An 18,589-nucleotide genomic window follows, 5' to 3' on the forward strand; every position below is an offset into this window, starting at 1 on the left:
GGGTTGTCAAATTAGATACAATACTACTGTAATACAAAATAATGACACTACATCTTTTTCTAAACCAAGGAAAAAGAAAAAGAAAAATACTGAGCACACCAAAAAAGGATATTTTTACCTGCAGACAATGATTGTACAGAAAAAAAAGTCACTGAACACAAGCCAACACATTCGCAATAATGTGATACCAGAGGAAATCCAGGCACTCCAAAAAAGAAAATATCAAGAAACGAGGAAGGAAAATCCGTAAAGCCTTTACCGTCGTGGCTAAATCATTAAAAGGGCAATCATTAAAAAAAGTCAACACAATGGTCCATCAGGTCTTTATCAGGGCTCCCTGTATGAAAGTGCATACCAGTCGATGGGACCTCGTTTAACCAAAACTCTCTGTATTTCAAACATGCATAAATCACACCACCCCTTTTTGGAAAAAGTATTTTTTATTCAATAACAAATAACTATTTATACAACGATATTGTAAAATCTGCCTGTCTGGCTGAGTCCTTGCTCAGAACCCCCTCTCGCCTCCGAGCAAAGCAACAAATATATTTTCTGGTGATTACTACCGAAGCTCAAAATATGGTTTTCGAACAGCCCTATTTTTTAACACATAGTATCAAACGACAAACCTTAAAGGTCATATTGATAACATTTTTACATAGACAAATATTTATTTAAAAATAATACATCTACAGAGCTTGTATCTCTTTTCCTTAAAATCAACAGCACCTGGACATTTTAATTTAAGGCCACACATGAAATCAGCAGCACTTTCAATGAAATTCTAATTCAAACAATATAAACACAAATCAGCATATTTTTAATGACTTTTTTAAAAAAAAAAATTTTTTAACACAAATTATGATAACTAAAGAAAATAATGACCTACACTGTTGAAACAAATCCTGGCAACATTTCAATCTTAGAAATCTTCTGAGTCAAAGAAGCTCCAGGATGTTCTTTCAAATGGATTACATATTAATTTGCTAGCCAAGACTTCTGAAAAGACTCTTTCTACCATCAGATGTGCCACTGAATGGGCAACAACTCCATTTCTCGCGAAAAGCATGTATCTGATTTACTGAGCCCCCACTCCTTTACACGCTAGCATGATGCTACTTATGGTGACACAAAGCTCCCGTTAGTCTCTCAAAAACAAAAGCAGCAACATGGAAGGGCTTTTGTGAATGGGCTCTTCACTACTGATCAATAAGCATGGCCTAAAAAAAAAATCCTGAAGCCATTCATCCGCCGTCAATGACTTCTGATTTATTAATTTGGATTCTCTCGAGCTTTAGATTCAAGCTAATTCATAGTACTTCCCCGTCTTTGGATCGAAATAGCAGTTGAGGCACGGATCATAGAGCAGATTCAAATACTCGTCGTCATCCCCTTCATTCACCGACTCATCCTCTCCTGTAATAATGCAAGAAAATCACTCTGCAGCACTTGGAAGAAATTGTTCAAAACATACATAGATAAGAGTGCTGCAGTGATTTTAAATCAATTAAGATTGCACAGATAAAAAATATATACGAATGTAAATGTACATTGTGTTTTCTATAGTAGCTCAGCCATGCCGTATATGAATAAGGGCCACCTCTAGCAGCTGTTACTGGAATAAAATGAGCAGCGTGAATGGCGGGGTAACCTTGAGACTCAGGTAGATTTAAAAGTTTTCCGCCGCTGCCATTTTTTTCTCTCATCAATCAAGACCTAAGACACCCAGGCCTCTGTACCACATTATAAAGCCGTAAAGAGATTCCCTGTAATCCCCACTACTTTAAAGCGTGTGAATTTAGCTGTTAAATTGACAGGCAGTGAAATGCTAAAAAGGTTATGGAATGCTCCGGGAGGAACATTTTATCTTATCAGAACTTCGGCGACGATAATGAAAACTAATTATAAGACACATTGTGTAAGAGGTTTTAAAAAATGATGTTGTAAACTGAAAAGGTTTCGTCAATTAACCTTGTCGATGTGTCTAGGGGGTGCAGACCTGTAATGAGCCTGTCTCTTTTGACCTATGGAGTTATGTGAAGGACAGAGAGCTCCACTCTCATGAGGTTCTTACCCTTAATTAGATACCGTTTCACATGTTTTTCCCCCTGTGCTGAGTGCAGTCTTTGGTGGAGGCCTGACATTTTTGTAAGCTCTGACACTGCTGGATGTTTCCATTAGTTCGATGCATTTGCGCAATTAGTGTGGCTAATGTTAAAGCATTGTATTGTTTGCTGCTTGCCTGACTTTAGAGGACATGAACAAGCGTTGGAGGGCAAAAGAACAAACATTAAGGTTACTGTACCTTCGATTATATTTTCCCGATTGTTCCATGTGTTGCCTGACCTTCTCTGCTGGCTGGGAGGCATAATAGGAGGGCTGAGCACATCCATCCACTCCCTAGGGAAAAGACCATAAAGGCACATAGTCATGACAACACATGCCATTACATTCGCCATCCTCCTACTGTACCTCTGCACATCAAATTGCCTCTATATGACATTTTAACAATGAAGTCCCATCATCGCAAGCTCTCAGAAGCCCATCTAAGCTTCCATCGTCCTTGAGCCACATCCTCCTGCACACTTAGCCTCTCCGCCTCACAGTTTTACCTGAAGGATCATTTATTAGATTCTGACTCAAGCTGTGACTTCCAAGTGTCCGCATTCTGGCCCCGAGTAGGGGTCTTAACCTTGTCTGTGTCTGTGAGAGCAGGACTTCCTTCCACTCTAAATGAGTTTATCTTGCCAGTGCTGAGAAGCACACAGGCTACAACTGTACATCAATCATTTGCCAGTGAAGTAATACACTGCTCTTTTGCAGGGTAGAAGAACCGAGAAAAAAAAATATTTAAAAAAATAAAACGCCACAAGATGAATTACTACTGGGAAGCAATGTCATTTGTTAAACAGACTTCATAATCATTTTAGGCTATACATCAGTTGCATAGTTACAATTATCCGTGTACATCTTTTTTGCCTCTGGACATAACATCTCATAAAAGCACTACATGGCATATTTAATGAGGTTCTTCTGTATGATATTCAACTGACAGCAGGCAATTCAAACGTTCATCTCAACTCATCTCAAATGATTGATCACGTTACTCTCTCTGAAAACAAAGTGCATTCACTAACCACAGTATTGTGTGTTTCCTATGCACATGCAGTATTGACAAAATCATATTAATGGACTTAAAGGAGACATATTTAGCTTATTTTTAGATTCATAATTTTATTTTGGGTTACTACTAGAATAGGTTTACATGTTTTAATGCTAAAAAACAAACAAACAAAAAAAAAATAACCCATCAGTCTGCTCTGCTTGGTCAGTTCGCACATGCCTGAACCATCACCGCTAACAACAACAGAGCAGCTGTACTAAATTAATTCTTACGTGCCAAACTAGCTAACTAATGTGTAAGATGGTGATGTAGTGTGATGTGTGATGGAGAGAGGAGCTTCTGTAGGTGCGCAGAATGAAAAAGCACAGTATGTCTCCTTTAAAGGAAGTTAAGATGGACCTTGAGTTTTGATTCTAGTTGACATTTAGGTCAGATCAGTAATGTACCTGAGAGGGAGCTCCAAGTTGCGGCTCCGGTCAAATAGCTATCATGTTGATTTAGAGGATGAGGTAGATGAACCTCTTCAATGCTATCATTAATAATACAAAATCACACATTAACGTTATGAGTGTACTACAGTATATGGTGCAATCTGAATTGAAGACTTTTAAATGTACAAGAACATATATAAAACACTCACATAAAAGGTCACTTGTATATTATGTTGGTTTTAATGGATGCCAATGAAATCTTTACAGGTATTATTACAGTAAATACAATAATAAAGTAGGTAAATCTATCTTTAGTGATAAGGTATCTTGAACTTGCTGCACCAGTGAAGCAAAAATACCAAAGATGCCGATGCTACCTCAAAGAACTGTTTGATGCGATATCAAATAGATTATATCTCAACACCTGCAGGAAACATTAATGTAAAATGCAGGTTTTCAGTCGAGTAATAGCTGAAATAGACCTATTCATACACACTGAAGCACTCTGGTTACCAAAGATTAAAATTCAATCCTGAGAAAATAAAAAAAGCAATGAGGAAATGAACTCCTAAAAACAGGCCGATTAATTTTTATCAGATCTTTCTGTGCATTTAAGCAGGAATCAGAAATTTCTTCATTTCCAACCATATGCCTTTGAAGTGATCAAGCATATTATCTCCATTGAGGCTCTGATTTTTCTTTCTAACAAAGGCGCCCCACTCCAACAACCCCCTCTGACTATGTGATCGGCAGGAACATAGCACAAAAGTTAATGGAAGCAATTTTCGAGGACAAAGGCCTTTGCTACAGAGCTGCAAATTGGACTTCAAATTGTTAACGGGGACTTGGCGCAAGTGATTAAATTCTTAGATTTTAAAGTCATTATAATCCAGATACAGTAGAACCTGTGATAAAAGGAATAAATTAGGCTGATTTAATTTCAGTGAGAACACTGTTTTTGGTGGAGTTTATTGAAATTAAGCTTTCCAAATATCTCCCATTGACAAAGTATCAAGGCAACTCTGTTTGTCTGACACCCTCGCAACGGTGCTGAATTTCACAATTGTGTTTATTGTAGAAACAATTGAATTGTCACTAAAGGTCTGTCTGACAGCCTGATGTGTGGTTTCGCATTTTGTATGCCAGCCAAAGGCAGGCACAAGTATCACACGCAAAGGAACATGCTTAAAAAATGCGAGAGAAGCCCTGGCAACGTTAAGCACAACAACAGGAGCATTTTAGTTGTCAAGAAAACTGGAGCTCTCAACAGCGAGGAAGCCTTGCAGTGATGCCAGGATGCTCAGAAATGATAGAATTCAATGTAAGGGTGTCTTAGAATGCAACGCCTTAAAGAAAAGGAGAGAAAACAACGACAAATCCTGTGCAGCTGCTCTTCAATATGTAAATCAGGGCTTGCTTCGAAGTCTAATTTCAGTAGTACAGCTGCAGATGCTGTACTGCTTTGTGAGACAAGTCAGGGAGTGTGTTTGAGGTGTCTGTCAATAGCAATATTCATCTCAGTGGACATCCAATCACACACCATAACCTCACTGAATATTTCAACAGCCCCAGAACATGTTAACTCCGATATATGACAAGTAGAAAAGCCAAAATTAAGTCCCGCTTGTTCTCACTGTTGATCAGATGAAATCAATTTAACATTTTGAAATCAGTTTAAAAACAGTAACACCTAAATATTTCAGTGCATGGGAGTCCACACGTGTTCACACCTTGCTTTTCATCAATAAATCACTAGTGTTGGAGAGGAGGTGGTGGCATAATTTGAGTAGTGGAACTATGATGCAATGCCTTTGTCTTGTTTTGTAACATGCAGCACGCATGTGTACGCCCACAAAGAGATGTAGATGTGCAGAGACAGGGCTCTGCATCAGCGGGCAGCGAGGCGATGCAGGGTCTCCAGAAGCCTCTGAGGGGGAACCAGGGGATCCATCCATATACTGCCATGGTCGAGTCTTCAGAGGAATATGCAGTGCTTGAAAGACTGCCCAGAATTCAGATTGCACTACATACTGTAATACGCTCCCAATGTGTGATATTGTATTATTAATGATAGTACTGAAGAAGTGTGTCTACCTCCTCCTCTTAATCAACATGACAGCTATTTGACTCGAGCCTCAACTCAGAGCTCGATCTCTCTATATTACTGATCTGAACTAAATGTTAATTAGGGTCACATCGAACATAATTTCATTTCATCTTGCCTTGAAAACTACGAAGGCCATCTTAACTTCCTTTAAAGAAGATCTATTATGCTTTTTGATGTTTTTCCTTTCGTCAAGTGTACAAAGGTTCTTGTGCATGTAAAAGATCTTGAAAATTAAAAAGGTCAAAGTCGGCACCAACACAAGCTCCCCTCTCTCGCAGAAAACTCAAATGCTTCGTCAGTAGTCCAGCCTTTAATTCTGTGACTTTGTGACATCACACTGTCACCATGTCACACATTTGCATAATTTATGCCTAGAGGCTAGTTTGGCAAGTAAGAATCGATTTAGCACAGCTGCTCTGTTGTTGTGAGTGGTGCTGGGTCAGGCGTGTTTGAGCTGACCAATCAGAGGAGAGTGGGTATTCAGGAAGGAGGCCTTAAGGAGACGGGAGCGAAAACAGAGCATTTCAGACAGAGGGGGGATACAGTGCAGTATAAGAAAACTGGTGTGTTAAGCATGAAAACCTATTTCAGTAGACAGCCAAAATGAAAATGAGCATAAAGTTTCTCCTTTAAAAACAAAATTCTACTCTCAGATACTCAAAATGAAATGTTCAACACACAGACAAGAGAGGGGATATTTTCAGATGAAGTGTTTTAATTTACCTTTCTGATGTACCGACTACCTCTAGTTCATTTGGTGGATTTTCTGGGTATGTAGGTATGTTAGCATTGTACATGCCTGGAGTTGATATTGGACACACTTTCCCAAATATTGAAAATAGCAGTTGCAAGTTCTTCTGCTTCCTCCAGTAATGTAAGCCCATTCATCAATATGTTTTCTTTTTGAGGTTAGAACTTTCACTTTACTCTGGTTTTAACCTGTAGGCAGGTAAAACAATGTGGAACATTCACTGAGGCTCTCAGTGAGCAGAAGTCGGCCTTTGCTTCATCAATGATGGATTTCTCCTTGTATGGCTGCTGAAAGTCAGAGCTAAACAGACTTACCCTCGCTTTTGTTTTATAATAACTTGAACCATCAGCTTTATGTCTAACATTAATCATGTAGTATATAAGAAGTGTTGCCTGACAGGCACAATAATGAGTGAAAAATAATCTGCGCTTGCAAAAATGACAACAGCAGTTAAGGGAAAAGAAAACTACCGTACCTGGCACACTCTCAATTTATTTATACTCATCAGTGAGCAAGATAAGCCCCAGTCTGCATATCTATCTGACTGTTGACATTTAGCTTTAATTCTGCAGTCACTGGTTACCATCTGATTAGAAATTTCGAGGCGAGTTTCATGTAAATGCAGCCAAATACAAATGCAGGCTATGTAAGTCCACTTTATTCAGGAAATTTATGAAATACTTCCGTAACTATGGTTACTAACAACACAGTAGCCAAATAAGTTAGATTTTTCGAGACAGCATGTCAGTATTTTTTAAAGAGAACAACCCTCTTGAATCGAGGGTCTAAGGACAGAGGATGTTGTTCACAGTACAGATTAAAAACGCCCACTGAGGCAATGTGAATGTGATTTTGGTCTGTATAAATAAAATTGACTTGACTTGACTTTACCCTCTTCACAGCCTGGCCCTCATGCACATAAGGTGTGGTAGCACTACACAAGACTTGTTTATTTTCTTAAGCTTTATCGACCTTGCCTTGTAGCGTGCATTTTATTGTAATTGTGCACATTTGTAGCTCAGAATATGTGTCGTAAATGTGTGTGGCATGTGCTTGCTTACCTTGGGTTTGACTGCAGGAGGGGGTTCATTTCCTTTTGATAGTGGTGACCCTGATTAGCTGGCTGGATCAGTAAGGAAAAAGTTAAAAAGTTAAAATATCACACAATTCTCAGTACTTACAAAATGTTTCCAAAAATCAATATTCAGTTATTTCCATTAAGTTTAAAATACTATTAAGTGATGTGTTGGGGCATGAAAATATGTTTTTTTCAATACAGCCCAGTAATGCCATTATGTCCACCTCCATCTATTTATGCTGGATTGCTTGACAAATGATAGTTGTCTCTCACAGAAATTGTGTATTTTTTTGACAGATAAACTGTCAAAGGCCATTACTGTTGTGGATATTGTGCTATTGTTGCAGCATACCCGGATTTTATTTCAATTGAAATACAAACTGCATAAGGAGTGATTTTCATATGAAAATGTAGAATTAAAATCTACAGCAGCTGAGCCACAGAAGTAAAACATGTTATTTAATAGTTTTTCTCAGGTAGTTCTGCTTTAAATGCAGGGTGAAAAGCAACATGTCTTTTGTGGAAAGACCGCTGTCCAGGACATCACCTTACATTGCCACAATATCACAATCAAATGCTTCTACAGTTTATGGAAATCCTTGAGCAGCCTGTTCAGGTCGTGACAAAGAGTCCTCTTCTATGTTGCGTGCCACGCTTACTGGCTTAAGAGTACAGTTTGAAAGATCACTGCAGAAAAAAACAAAAAAATTGGAGAGAGCAGCAAGTAGCTCAAAACAACAAGGTGAACAAGCCAAGATCAAGAAATCTGTAAAATCTTATAATCTATTCAGAAACTCAGCCACTGTAGGGTAACAAAGGATTGTAGCTGGCTTGTATGTGTGATTGGGGCCTTTTAAAACACTAACAGCTACATTCTTTGCGAGCTGTGAATATAAGCGGTAGAAGATAAGGATGGTGCCACTTTCAATATATAGTAATTTTCAGCTGCAAAAAAAGCAAGAGCATTACCCTCTCCATCTTGTCAAAGCTAAAGGACCATATTACAGCCTCAGGAGGCTATTTAAGCCTAGTGCCTGCTTAAAGGCTATTACATTGCATGACGTTGATGAAGAAGCAGTTATGTTGAAGCCGTAGTCCCTGCATTGCTTAAGTAAATTTTAGCTATCTGTGTGCTCCAGTCCCTTCTTTATGTAATCCTCTTCTAAAAATAAGACAGGACCCAAAATTGTACCCTGTGGAATTCTGCAGGTAATGTGCGCTGATGATGATGAGTTACCTGTGGGGTGATGGAGAAAATTCTTTTAGGGAGGTAGGAGCTGAACCACCTCGGTACTCTATCTGTAATATTAAACCCAGCGCCTCAAATGGTCATTTAAACTTACATGAGCTGCAGAATCAAAGGGAACGCTTAGGTCTAAAAGAATTAGAGTTACATCTGCTGCTAACAGAAGTACATTACTTATTTTGAACAGACATCACCTCTTATTCCGACAGCAAAATGTGGTCAGGAGTGTGCGAACACAGAAGTACTGGCTGCCTGTAGCAGAGGAGCGAGTGTGATGACTTGGATGAAATACTAACTGCTGTACAGCCTCTCAGAAAAACCCAGGATAGATGTTGAATACGAGGTTGTTACACATCAGGGGTCTCATTTATAAAATTGATTTACAATCAGTTTTATAAAAAGAATGACTCAGAAAATGGTTAAGAAGTTATTTGGGATGCATATGTGAACTTAGCAAGAGCTTTATGAACAATGTGCATGTGTGTTTGGCTTTGTTTGTCGACCCACTGTTAAGTCATCCGAATAACTTGCCTGGCTTCAATCTCCTATCGAGATCTGGACTACCAAAAAGTATGATTTTCTTTTTCTCTTTCGGTCTATTCCTGAGTAAACCCTCATTTGGATTATATAAGGGGAAACCGCAAGGCAGGTGCAGCCAATTTAAGTTAATTTGAGATGCATAAGTTACGAATGGTATTCTTATGCTGTGTTCCTGACAACTTGGATCACGAAAAAACCCTTCAACGAGAAAATGTACAATGGAACACCACTTAAAGTTGGAATTCCTACTTGTAAACTCGGGGCACATCCTTCTACCCCGACTTCACAAGGGAGCAGTTCTCTAACGTCACCCAACAATGGCAGCACCGCTGACCATATTCACACAGCGGCCATTGTCCTCTGACATCTGGCTCAAGGTGGGTGAGGTGAGGTCAGATGTTCGAAGTTTCAACTAGGAAATTTCAACCTCTGTCGTTGTCTGGAACGCATCATTAGAGCCTGCCTAAGCAAGGTTTTTATGCTCAGTATCTATGAATCAAGTGTAAGGGCACTCAGAAATGATCTTAAATTCCAGCATAAAAACATTTTTAGAAATGTTGTAGTTAAAGCTGGTACCTCTGTTCTTTGACCAGTTTTCTTGACTGATGTTCAAACATTTATTTATTCTGGTGCTCAAGCTCCACTACACCTCCCCCTCAACAAATCCCTCCCTGTCCATCAACTGTTATGCTGCACGCTGGGTCGAATGATGCTACAACAATCTTTTAACCTAAAAGAGCTCTACTTGTCTCTGATCAGCATTGCTCTAGACTCTATCATTTCTTTGCCTGCCCTCTGTTAACGAGAAACAAAACAGTTGGTTGTAAAACCATTTTGCATAGTATTCCTGGGCTGCATGGACATGTTTGGCGTTGATGTTCAACAACACAGCACTAGTGCCAGATAATTCCTTTTTAGCATCCATCTTGCTGCCTTATTTATCAGGGCAGTTTCAAGGTGATGGCTGACGGATCGGCTCCACTCTACTGACTGTTTTCCTGTTTTTTATTCAGTATATGCTATTCCTGTTGTTTACCCCTCATTGTACAAGTGCCTTGGCCTCATCGAAGGCTGAGGAGTATTAAATAAATGAGTGAATCTCATCCCTTCTCCTAACATATCTAATGTTAATAACCCTTCCATGATTCGAAGAAATATCTTAGATTTAGCCTTGCACACCGACATGAAAGGAGCTTGCTTTCAAAATTGGACTTGTATTATTAAGTGAAACTATACCAGACAGGCCTCACAGAGACCTGGCTCAATGCCAGTTGCTGGATAAAACTTGCTTGGGAGTGACATTAAAATTAAAGGACAAGTATTGATTTATGTAAAGAGTTGTTTCATTGTATAATTGCTTAACTCTTCTTCAGAATATTGATTGCATTGCTCTGAATGTTTATGCTGCGGGAAATACATTAATTCCATATTGTATTTACCAGCCCCTATGGGAGCTGGCAGTCAACATAACTTGGTAAAAACTCCTCCAGGGTGACTTCCAGATTAATATTTTTCAAATAAACTTACCCACATTGCTGCCAGTCATGGACGCACAAATCATTTACAATCAAAAAACAGATCAAATCCCTTGTTTCCACCCCTTAATTTGCTCTTGCTGTTTGAACCGGAAAGATATAATGATCTACTGCGTGAGCTTCTGGCACTAACGCTGACTGGCAGAAGCACTGTCTCATCATTTTTATATGGACAGCTAAATCTGACAATTATCTACTCTAATTTTGAAGGTGTCAATCCCAGATCGGTTTATCAAATCCTTAAAAACATTTTGAGATTGGATTTAGTCCTTCACGTGGCTCTCATCAGTAATTAATTGTAAAAATCGTCCGCCTATTATGAGGAGTGATGTGGTTGAAACTTTTAATTAAAGTTTCAACCACATCAAAAGATGCATTTGATGGCTCACCTTTATGTCAAACCAACTATTCAACACCACCACTGGAGTTCATTGTGGCTGACACAAATTCATTATGAAGGAAGGAGATCTACTTATGGAGCCAAGAGGGGCTGAGTATTTTATACTGACAGACACCCATATGAGTTTTACTTTGCGTTTCTTATCTTCAATCTGTCATCTGTAATCAGACATCATTGTCCAATAGAAGAAAAAAATCTACTCAAATATCAGTATCAAGTCTATAGCCACATATTAAGGTGTCTGAAATCTGGATTTACACAATCATACGATCTATAAGGTGATTATTTTGTTTTCGACCTGGATAACTGGAGCACTGGTACATCTGAGCTGGCACGGCAGCTTCAGCTGCAGAGACAGAGGCAACAGCAGGGCTACTCGAATCACAGTATTCAGGGACAAGAAATGACTTGTCAGTTCTTGTGGAGGAATCAGATCCCCAGAAAATAACGATTCTCTTCCTAGATCCCATTCACCGTTCTTATTTTTTATCTTTCACAAACACTTAAGTCTTGTTAAAGTTTTATTTGTAACAATACCACTAAAACTATACTTGAAAAATGACTTCCTTATCTCTCTTCCTCTCTCTTTATTGGCAAGCGTTTCCTTAATATGCTGATGGTGGTGCTGTTGCCATATGTATTTAGAATTGTAAAGCACTGCAGCTGATTCTGAAAACATCACTTCAGGGTTTGATGAAGTCAGATGTAAATCTCATCCCGTCCCTGTGGAAAACTCTACCTACTGCTGCAAGGTCTAATAAAGATACATGTTTTTGTTGGTGACCACATCGCTGTGTCCTCAAAAAAAGGAACCATGAGATGATAATCCCTGCGGTAATACCGCTATTCATCGTTTCCTGCTTGAATCTCAGTGTATTAACAGATACCTGCATGTGTGGAAACGGTAACAAGCCTATACCTCGAGCATCTGTAATTAATGTATTCACAGGGGATCCTTCAGTGGACCCAGTAGGACCAGGCGGGGCAGTGCTCTCTCTTCATAAGTGCACTGTGCTTATGCTAATGGCCCATAGATCTACATGACCTTCAATAGCCAAGAGCAAACTATACCATCTTTGAATTCTAAAAAAAGACTTCTGGGGATAATTTCAAATGACCTAAATAATTTTTTTGTCACTGGGGGAACGGTGGATATTATACCAGTGTATGTTTAAAAGCTGTAAGAGGCCAATTAATGTGTTTCTATCTCCATAATCTTTTGTAATGCAGAAAACACGCTGGAGAACGAGGTGCATTAGCACTTTATGGTAGCATAAGTTGGGGGCTTGAAATGGAAATTAGCAAGGGTGAGGATCAGCCAGGGTCAGAAAAATTATTCCAGATGGGAGATATAAAGGCAGACAACCTGCTTATTATTGTAAATAGTAGATGAGCTGCGCATAAGTGTCAGTAGTTAGCGAAGAATCAACAAAAGAAAAGAACAAGAGTCGCAGAGTATGGCGGCACAGACCGTGAAGATGTGGGTCCAGGTCGAGGCATCGTCACTGCTCACGCTGATGCTAACGTTACACTGGTGGATCTGAGATGCACTGAAGCCCGAGGCTCTACATTCATCTTCCTCCTGCTCCCTTTTTAGACTTGCCAGCATTCGAAGCTCCTCATCATCATCCCCATGAACTCGTAGACTGTTGTCTTCTTCTTCCTTTAAAACCATGAAACAGAAATGACTTATGTGGAGGTAATCCCAATGACAATGCCTTGCACTTAGAACACCAAGTTGAGGCAATTTTTTGTGCAACCAACACAGTAGTGTGAATGGTAAAAGAGCAGACAGTAGTCCCAGACAGAGCTCAGGGCAGCACATAATTCATTGTTTTGACCCTCTAAGGAACTGTCTTTTTAACAGTGGATCTATGGAGCAATATGCTAACTTGATTTGTGACAAAATGCAAGGAAACCTGCTGTTGCCCTGGTGGTGAATCACTGGCAGTCAGTAAAGCAGTGCTGCAGGGAGGGAAACAAACTCCTTGTCACATTTCTTTGACAACCTTTCAGTCAAAGCTTTCACTGCATGCTGTCTGCTGGAGTTGGCACAAATCGACAGTCAGGAGCTGCACTGATGAAGGATGCTGGGATATGTCTCAGCAGTGAGTTGTGTAAATGCAGAAAGTAGCAGCCAAGTGACAGATCTCCCATCAGGCCTTGTGATCTTTCCAGTTGACTATCCTCTGATCCTGGATCTTTTCAACCGGAGCAGCGGCCTACCTCAATTTGTAACAGACCAAAGTCTGATCCATCGCAGCACGGCATTAGAAACGTTTTCGCAAGTCCTCCATAGCTGTCCAAATCAGCAGTGACCACACATTATTTTGGGCAAGGCGAGACAGCTTGACGGAGTAAAGTCTGAGCTTTTAATAAGCTGCACATTTGCCACGAGGCCTCCAAAACTCACTCGGCAGCTCCCAGCTGAAGACGAATATAATTGTAACTGTAAATTATGAGAATTGAACCAAGCCCATCTACTGAAGACTGTAAACAAACACTTTCCAATGGAATTTAATCAAACTAATGTTTATTTAACTAGGCTGCATTAATCAATTTTTGAGGGAAGAAAAACATCAAAACATTCACTCTATTTTTTTTTATTCTGTTGTGATCTCTGCCAACTTATGACAATAATATCTGGCTATTTGGTCGATCCTGCTGTTGTAGATGTTAAATTTTTTCACCATCCACTCAATAACATTGTTTGTCTGATGTTTGATGTTGGGTGAATAGTGTGTTTATCAAAGCTTTTTATTTTTGGTGGAAACAGTTGCCTACAGGGATTCTTTAGAGTGGCTAAGACTCAGACTATAAAGTACATTTGCCAGCCATAAAAGGAAAACATGCACTTAATGAAGCTTAAACCTCTGTAGTTAATTCTCCTTGATTATTCGGACTATGAGCATCCCCTTTCATTTCACACTTTTGATTAGAATATTTCATAAATGTTTGTAGTTAAAAGATTATATCTTTTTCGCCAGGACATAAAACAGTGTGCTTACTCTTGCTCTTTCCCTCAACGATGACATAAAACGTTAAATCAAAAAGCATTAATGATACAAATTGATAAAGTCAGCTTGCCGCCGCAAATATAGGAGGCGTTTGTTGGGATGTCAAGCTTGTTTTTGCGGGTGAATGTGACATCTACGTGATAAATAATGAGCACGTTTGCTTTGTGAGTGTTGACACAGCGAGAGGTTATCCAATTTGGCAATGTCTTTTGTGGGAATAATGTAGCATCAAACATGGGCATTGCAGAGTGGAGGTAATTAGGGGTGATGGCCAATCCACAGCTATTCAGTTAACTATGAGGTGCAAAATAATAGTCATTTATATGCTTGTCTCTTTGTCCTAAAAAAACCTATATAGAGCCATAGCACTCTGGATGAAGCCTGGTGTGAAGCAGTACCTTGTGCTGTGTGTCATCCAATTTGATTTCTTGCAGAAGTCTCCGGGAAAGTGATACTCTGCTGTTCCCATCCACTTCCCGGTTCACTATCCCTTCACACTTCCTGTGTTCCTGCCTGCTGGCTGTCGCATTGGGCGAGAGGCAGCGTGTGGGGACAATCCCGGCTGGTTCAACTCTCCCACTGGGTGGAGACTGCAAACTGGTGGGAGCCGCACTGAGCTCTTCTTGTGCTGTTTGAGGCTCAGGATGGACATCAAAAGTTGTATTGGGAGATCTAGGAGTAGCAGGGTTGGACTCACTTGTTATCTGATGCTGGAATGTAGTGTAGCTCTTATCCTGAAAGAAATACAGGGACTAAGTGAGCAAATATTTATTTAAAATGACTGGCACTGTAGAAAAGATGATTAGTCATGACCTAAGACTAGACTAAGACTATATAGCAGTCTGTTTGGAAAATTCTGGTGTTAGCTGAACAACTTTGATGTTGTGTTCTGCCCTTTAGATTGATGTGCGCTTAATGAAACATGATAATGAGATGGCACACAGTCTTTGGGATTGACCAGGTGTTGGGGGCTTCGCTTCAAATTAACCTTTCTTTTAAAAAGGCTAATGGCATTTCTCCTTAAGTCTGCTAATCTTTCCCACCCTCAGTTTCAAAGTTAACACTCAGTGATGTAGTTAAAAATTTGTCGCCTACCAATCAGGTTACATAACACACTGTACGTACAGACTCAGTGCACGGTTCTCCCTCAACATCAAAGGAACACTCCACCGAAAACCAAAGTTTTGAATATCAAACACTCATCCCTGTAGGCTTGAAAAAGATACGTGATTCGGATAAGTTTGTAACTTGCTGCTTTTTCTGAGGACGGCAGCTGGATCCGCAGCAGTAACAATGGATTCCAAGTCTGACCCAGTTTCACTGCGGGAAAATAAAAAACATCCGGGGAAACTTTATTAAAAAATTCCTGCAGCAAAAACCACTTCTGTCACTCACAACACAGGTAAACCAAACGACCATCCTTAGAGCCACACACAAATGTGAGTGTAGTAGGTGCATACATAAAAGCATGCTAGCGGCATCCAAAAGCTGGGCAAGTGGCTGTACTAGAGAAAATATGATTGCTTTGGTTTGAGTGTATGGACAAAGAAAGTTTCTTTCTTCTTTTGCAGTGAAATTGGGTCGCGGTTGGAAAACACTGTAACTGTTGAATCAAAGCTGACCACAGCTGCGTTGCCCACGAAGGAGAACGCTATAAAAGTTTTCAGAGCCACCATTCAAGCCCACAGGTGGTAAATGTTTCATATTCAAAACATAAATCCATGGTTGAGCGTTCCTTTAATGGTGTTGTTCTTTACATTTTAGGTAATGAATCACTTAATTTCATATCTTATCTTTACAAATAGATATATAAAGTTTGAGTTAACACTGTACCTTCAAAATGTTCAGAGCAGCTTTTATCGATTCCATATGGGATACAGAGGATTACAATTGCAGAATATGCAGAATACTTACAACCAGATTGCCAGCAAATCCTAAATTCATAATATAGACATTCTCTGTCTCTCATGAATTAAACTGCTTGAAGCTTCTTTCAGAACTGCACATCTCTCTATCGCTTTATTTCTTCCTTCTGCTGTCTCTTTTTGAGGTGTTTTCTTTCATCTCGGAGCTTTGTTTTGGGGTGAAGGGTTATCATAAGCCCCTTGAGGTTTTTTAGCTCATCTGCTCCATCTGTTATTTGTTTTCTCTTTTCTTTCCACGCTTTATCATTTTCGTAAGTGCAAGTGAATAAACAATGGGCTGCATGTATTATTGAAAAGCCTGGTATGGGTGTGGCTGTGGGCATGTGGGTTTGCAGTGTGTGCGTGTAAAAGTGTGTGAAGCAGCCTGTGCGCTAAGGGCACGTAGCTGTTTGGCTAGCGTTAGAGTGCAAGTGTCACGGCAGCTTATTATCATACTCCTGCATACTCCATTCTTTTAGTTATTACTGCATTAAAATAACTACATTTCCCTGAAAATATAACCAACGTTACCTCGGTCTACTGTATCTCATATGATTCAGAGTAGTTCAGACAGTGAGCGTTCATTGCTTTGTTTTCCTTTTAATATTTCTCTATGTTTAAGAACAAACGTTTGCTCAAAAGAATTGCATGAACCTGATGCAACACCTTGAAAGATGATATTGCCCCGAGTTGAGAAATGAGCAACCTGCCACAAATGAATGAAAATCAAAATCAGGCCGACTTGTGTCAGAGGGCTACTAAACACATTCTGATTCATCACTATAGCCAGGGTGGCAGAAGATGTGGTTTACCAAGCTAAGCTTATAACACTGCAAAGCTTAGGTGATATTTTAAAATATCTGTGTTGCCTGTCTTGCACTTAATGCTGTACAACTATTTGAGCAAAGCTGGCATCCATAACCTTAGAAATATGTTGCATGTTACAAACTTTACCTTGCTAGTAACTTAAACTTGATTTTAAGTCAAGCCAACACAGATAAACATTTAAACATTTTACTTTCTTTCACACATGCTCAGAGAATGATTTCTTACTGCACAGACATTTTGCCACTCGATCTCCACTTAGCTTAAATTATTACTTTTGCCAATGAGGTTATGTTGTCGCTCGTGTTTGCTTGTTGGTTGGTCTGTCGACAGGATTACACAAAAACTACTTAACAGATTGCCATGTAAACTGGATGGAGGTTGGGACACTCATTACCAGAAAGATGCCCTCCTTTTCCATGGATGACTTTTATAAATCTCAGAAAATTGCTGCTGTGCACTGCTTGAAACTAAATTCCATTGACTAAAAGTGAAAGTGGAAGTGAATGGACGGTGTAGGAGTGATATCACTTTTTCTTGAACTCAAAACAGTGAACAACAAGAGAATGCTAACATACGGCTAAGAAACACCAACAAGACTAGTTAAAAAAGGGAGGGCTGTCTGTCATGCACCAAGAGAGTTCAGGAGAGGACTACTCCTCGCAGATTTGATGCCAAAGAATAAATCACTTCCCTGGGACATGGCGAGACGAATGACAGCCAGGACCCAGCAGCCCAAGATTTGAGATGCTACTGGCTGGCCTGCACTACCATTCAGGCAGAGAGCCTCATCAACCCCTGTGCTTAGTAGGACACAGCCTTGGACAGCTGAAAAAAGGGAGAGTTAGCAACCTTCCTGACAAGCAAGCGTACAAGTTGAATTTGATTTGCACCACTGCTGCAGCACTGTGGATCTCTGTCAGATGACCAGGATAACCTCTTATCCTCACACAGCGGGGTACAGACTTTGAGTAATTCTGAAAGCAAAATGCTACAAGAAACACTAACTGGGCCTCAAACTCTAACAGTCTTTGACTGACTTTGCTATTAAAGATGTAAAAGGCATAAGTAGTGTGAACACTAAAACAAACAGCTTTCCCATGGATCTGGTCTCTGACATAATAGAAAGTATCCCACATAGTCTGGCTGCGCACACAACCACCAAAAACATCATAGTGCACATTGGGACTAATGACATTATGAAACAGCATCAGAAGCAATGAAACAAGACTACTGATTTATTGAACGCACTCATCTCCTTGATTAACAAGTTGTTCATCAATGACCCACCACCAATCAGAACAGGAGTCGAGAGATTGACTGACACCACTGAACACTAGGCTTTCAACTGCATGTACCCTTCATGCAGTGCACTCTATATTGACAATTTTTACTTTTGCTGAAACACCTCTGTATGATATAGCAGATGAAATTTGCCTCAACAAGTCAGAAGATAACCTGTTCATCTCCAATCCATTTTACTTCCTGTATCACCCATCTGCTCCCTCTGCCAAGGACAAGAGCCAAGAGGAATCAAAACAAGATGAGACACAACACCACACACCAGAAACCTCTGTGGACAGCAGCAATTTCAGCCTGAAGAAATGACCTGACTTTAAAGCATGGGGGAT

General features: G+C 39.8%; 1 protein-coding gene across 1 annotated transcript in view; it reads right to left on the reverse strand.

Moving 5' to 3' along the window:
- Positions 1-1,300: 1,300 nt before the first annotated feature.
- Positions 1,301-18,589, reverse strand: part of cfap20dc (CFAP20 domain containing) — a 37,689-nt gene continuing 20,400 nt past the window's right edge. Inside the window, exons 13-17 of the mRNA XM_073467671.1 lie at positions 14,628-14,963; positions 12,684-12,875; positions 7,475-7,536; positions 2,306-2,400; positions 1,301-1,416 (exon numbers count right to left, since the gene is read on the reverse strand). Coding sequence (XP_073323772.1) covers positions 1,301-1,416; positions 2,306-2,400; positions 7,475-7,536; positions 12,684-12,875; positions 14,628-14,963 — 801 coding nt within the window. The remainder of the gene's footprint in view (positions 1,417-2,305; positions 2,401-7,474; positions 7,537-12,683; positions 12,876-14,627; positions 14,964-18,589) is intronic.

This window comes from Pagrus major, chromosome 6, assembly GCF_040436345.1.
Source record: "Pagrus major chromosome 6, Pma_NU_1.0".
Taxonomy (NCBI): domain Eukaryota; kingdom Metazoa; phylum Chordata; class Actinopteri; order Spariformes; family Sparidae; genus Pagrus; species Pagrus major.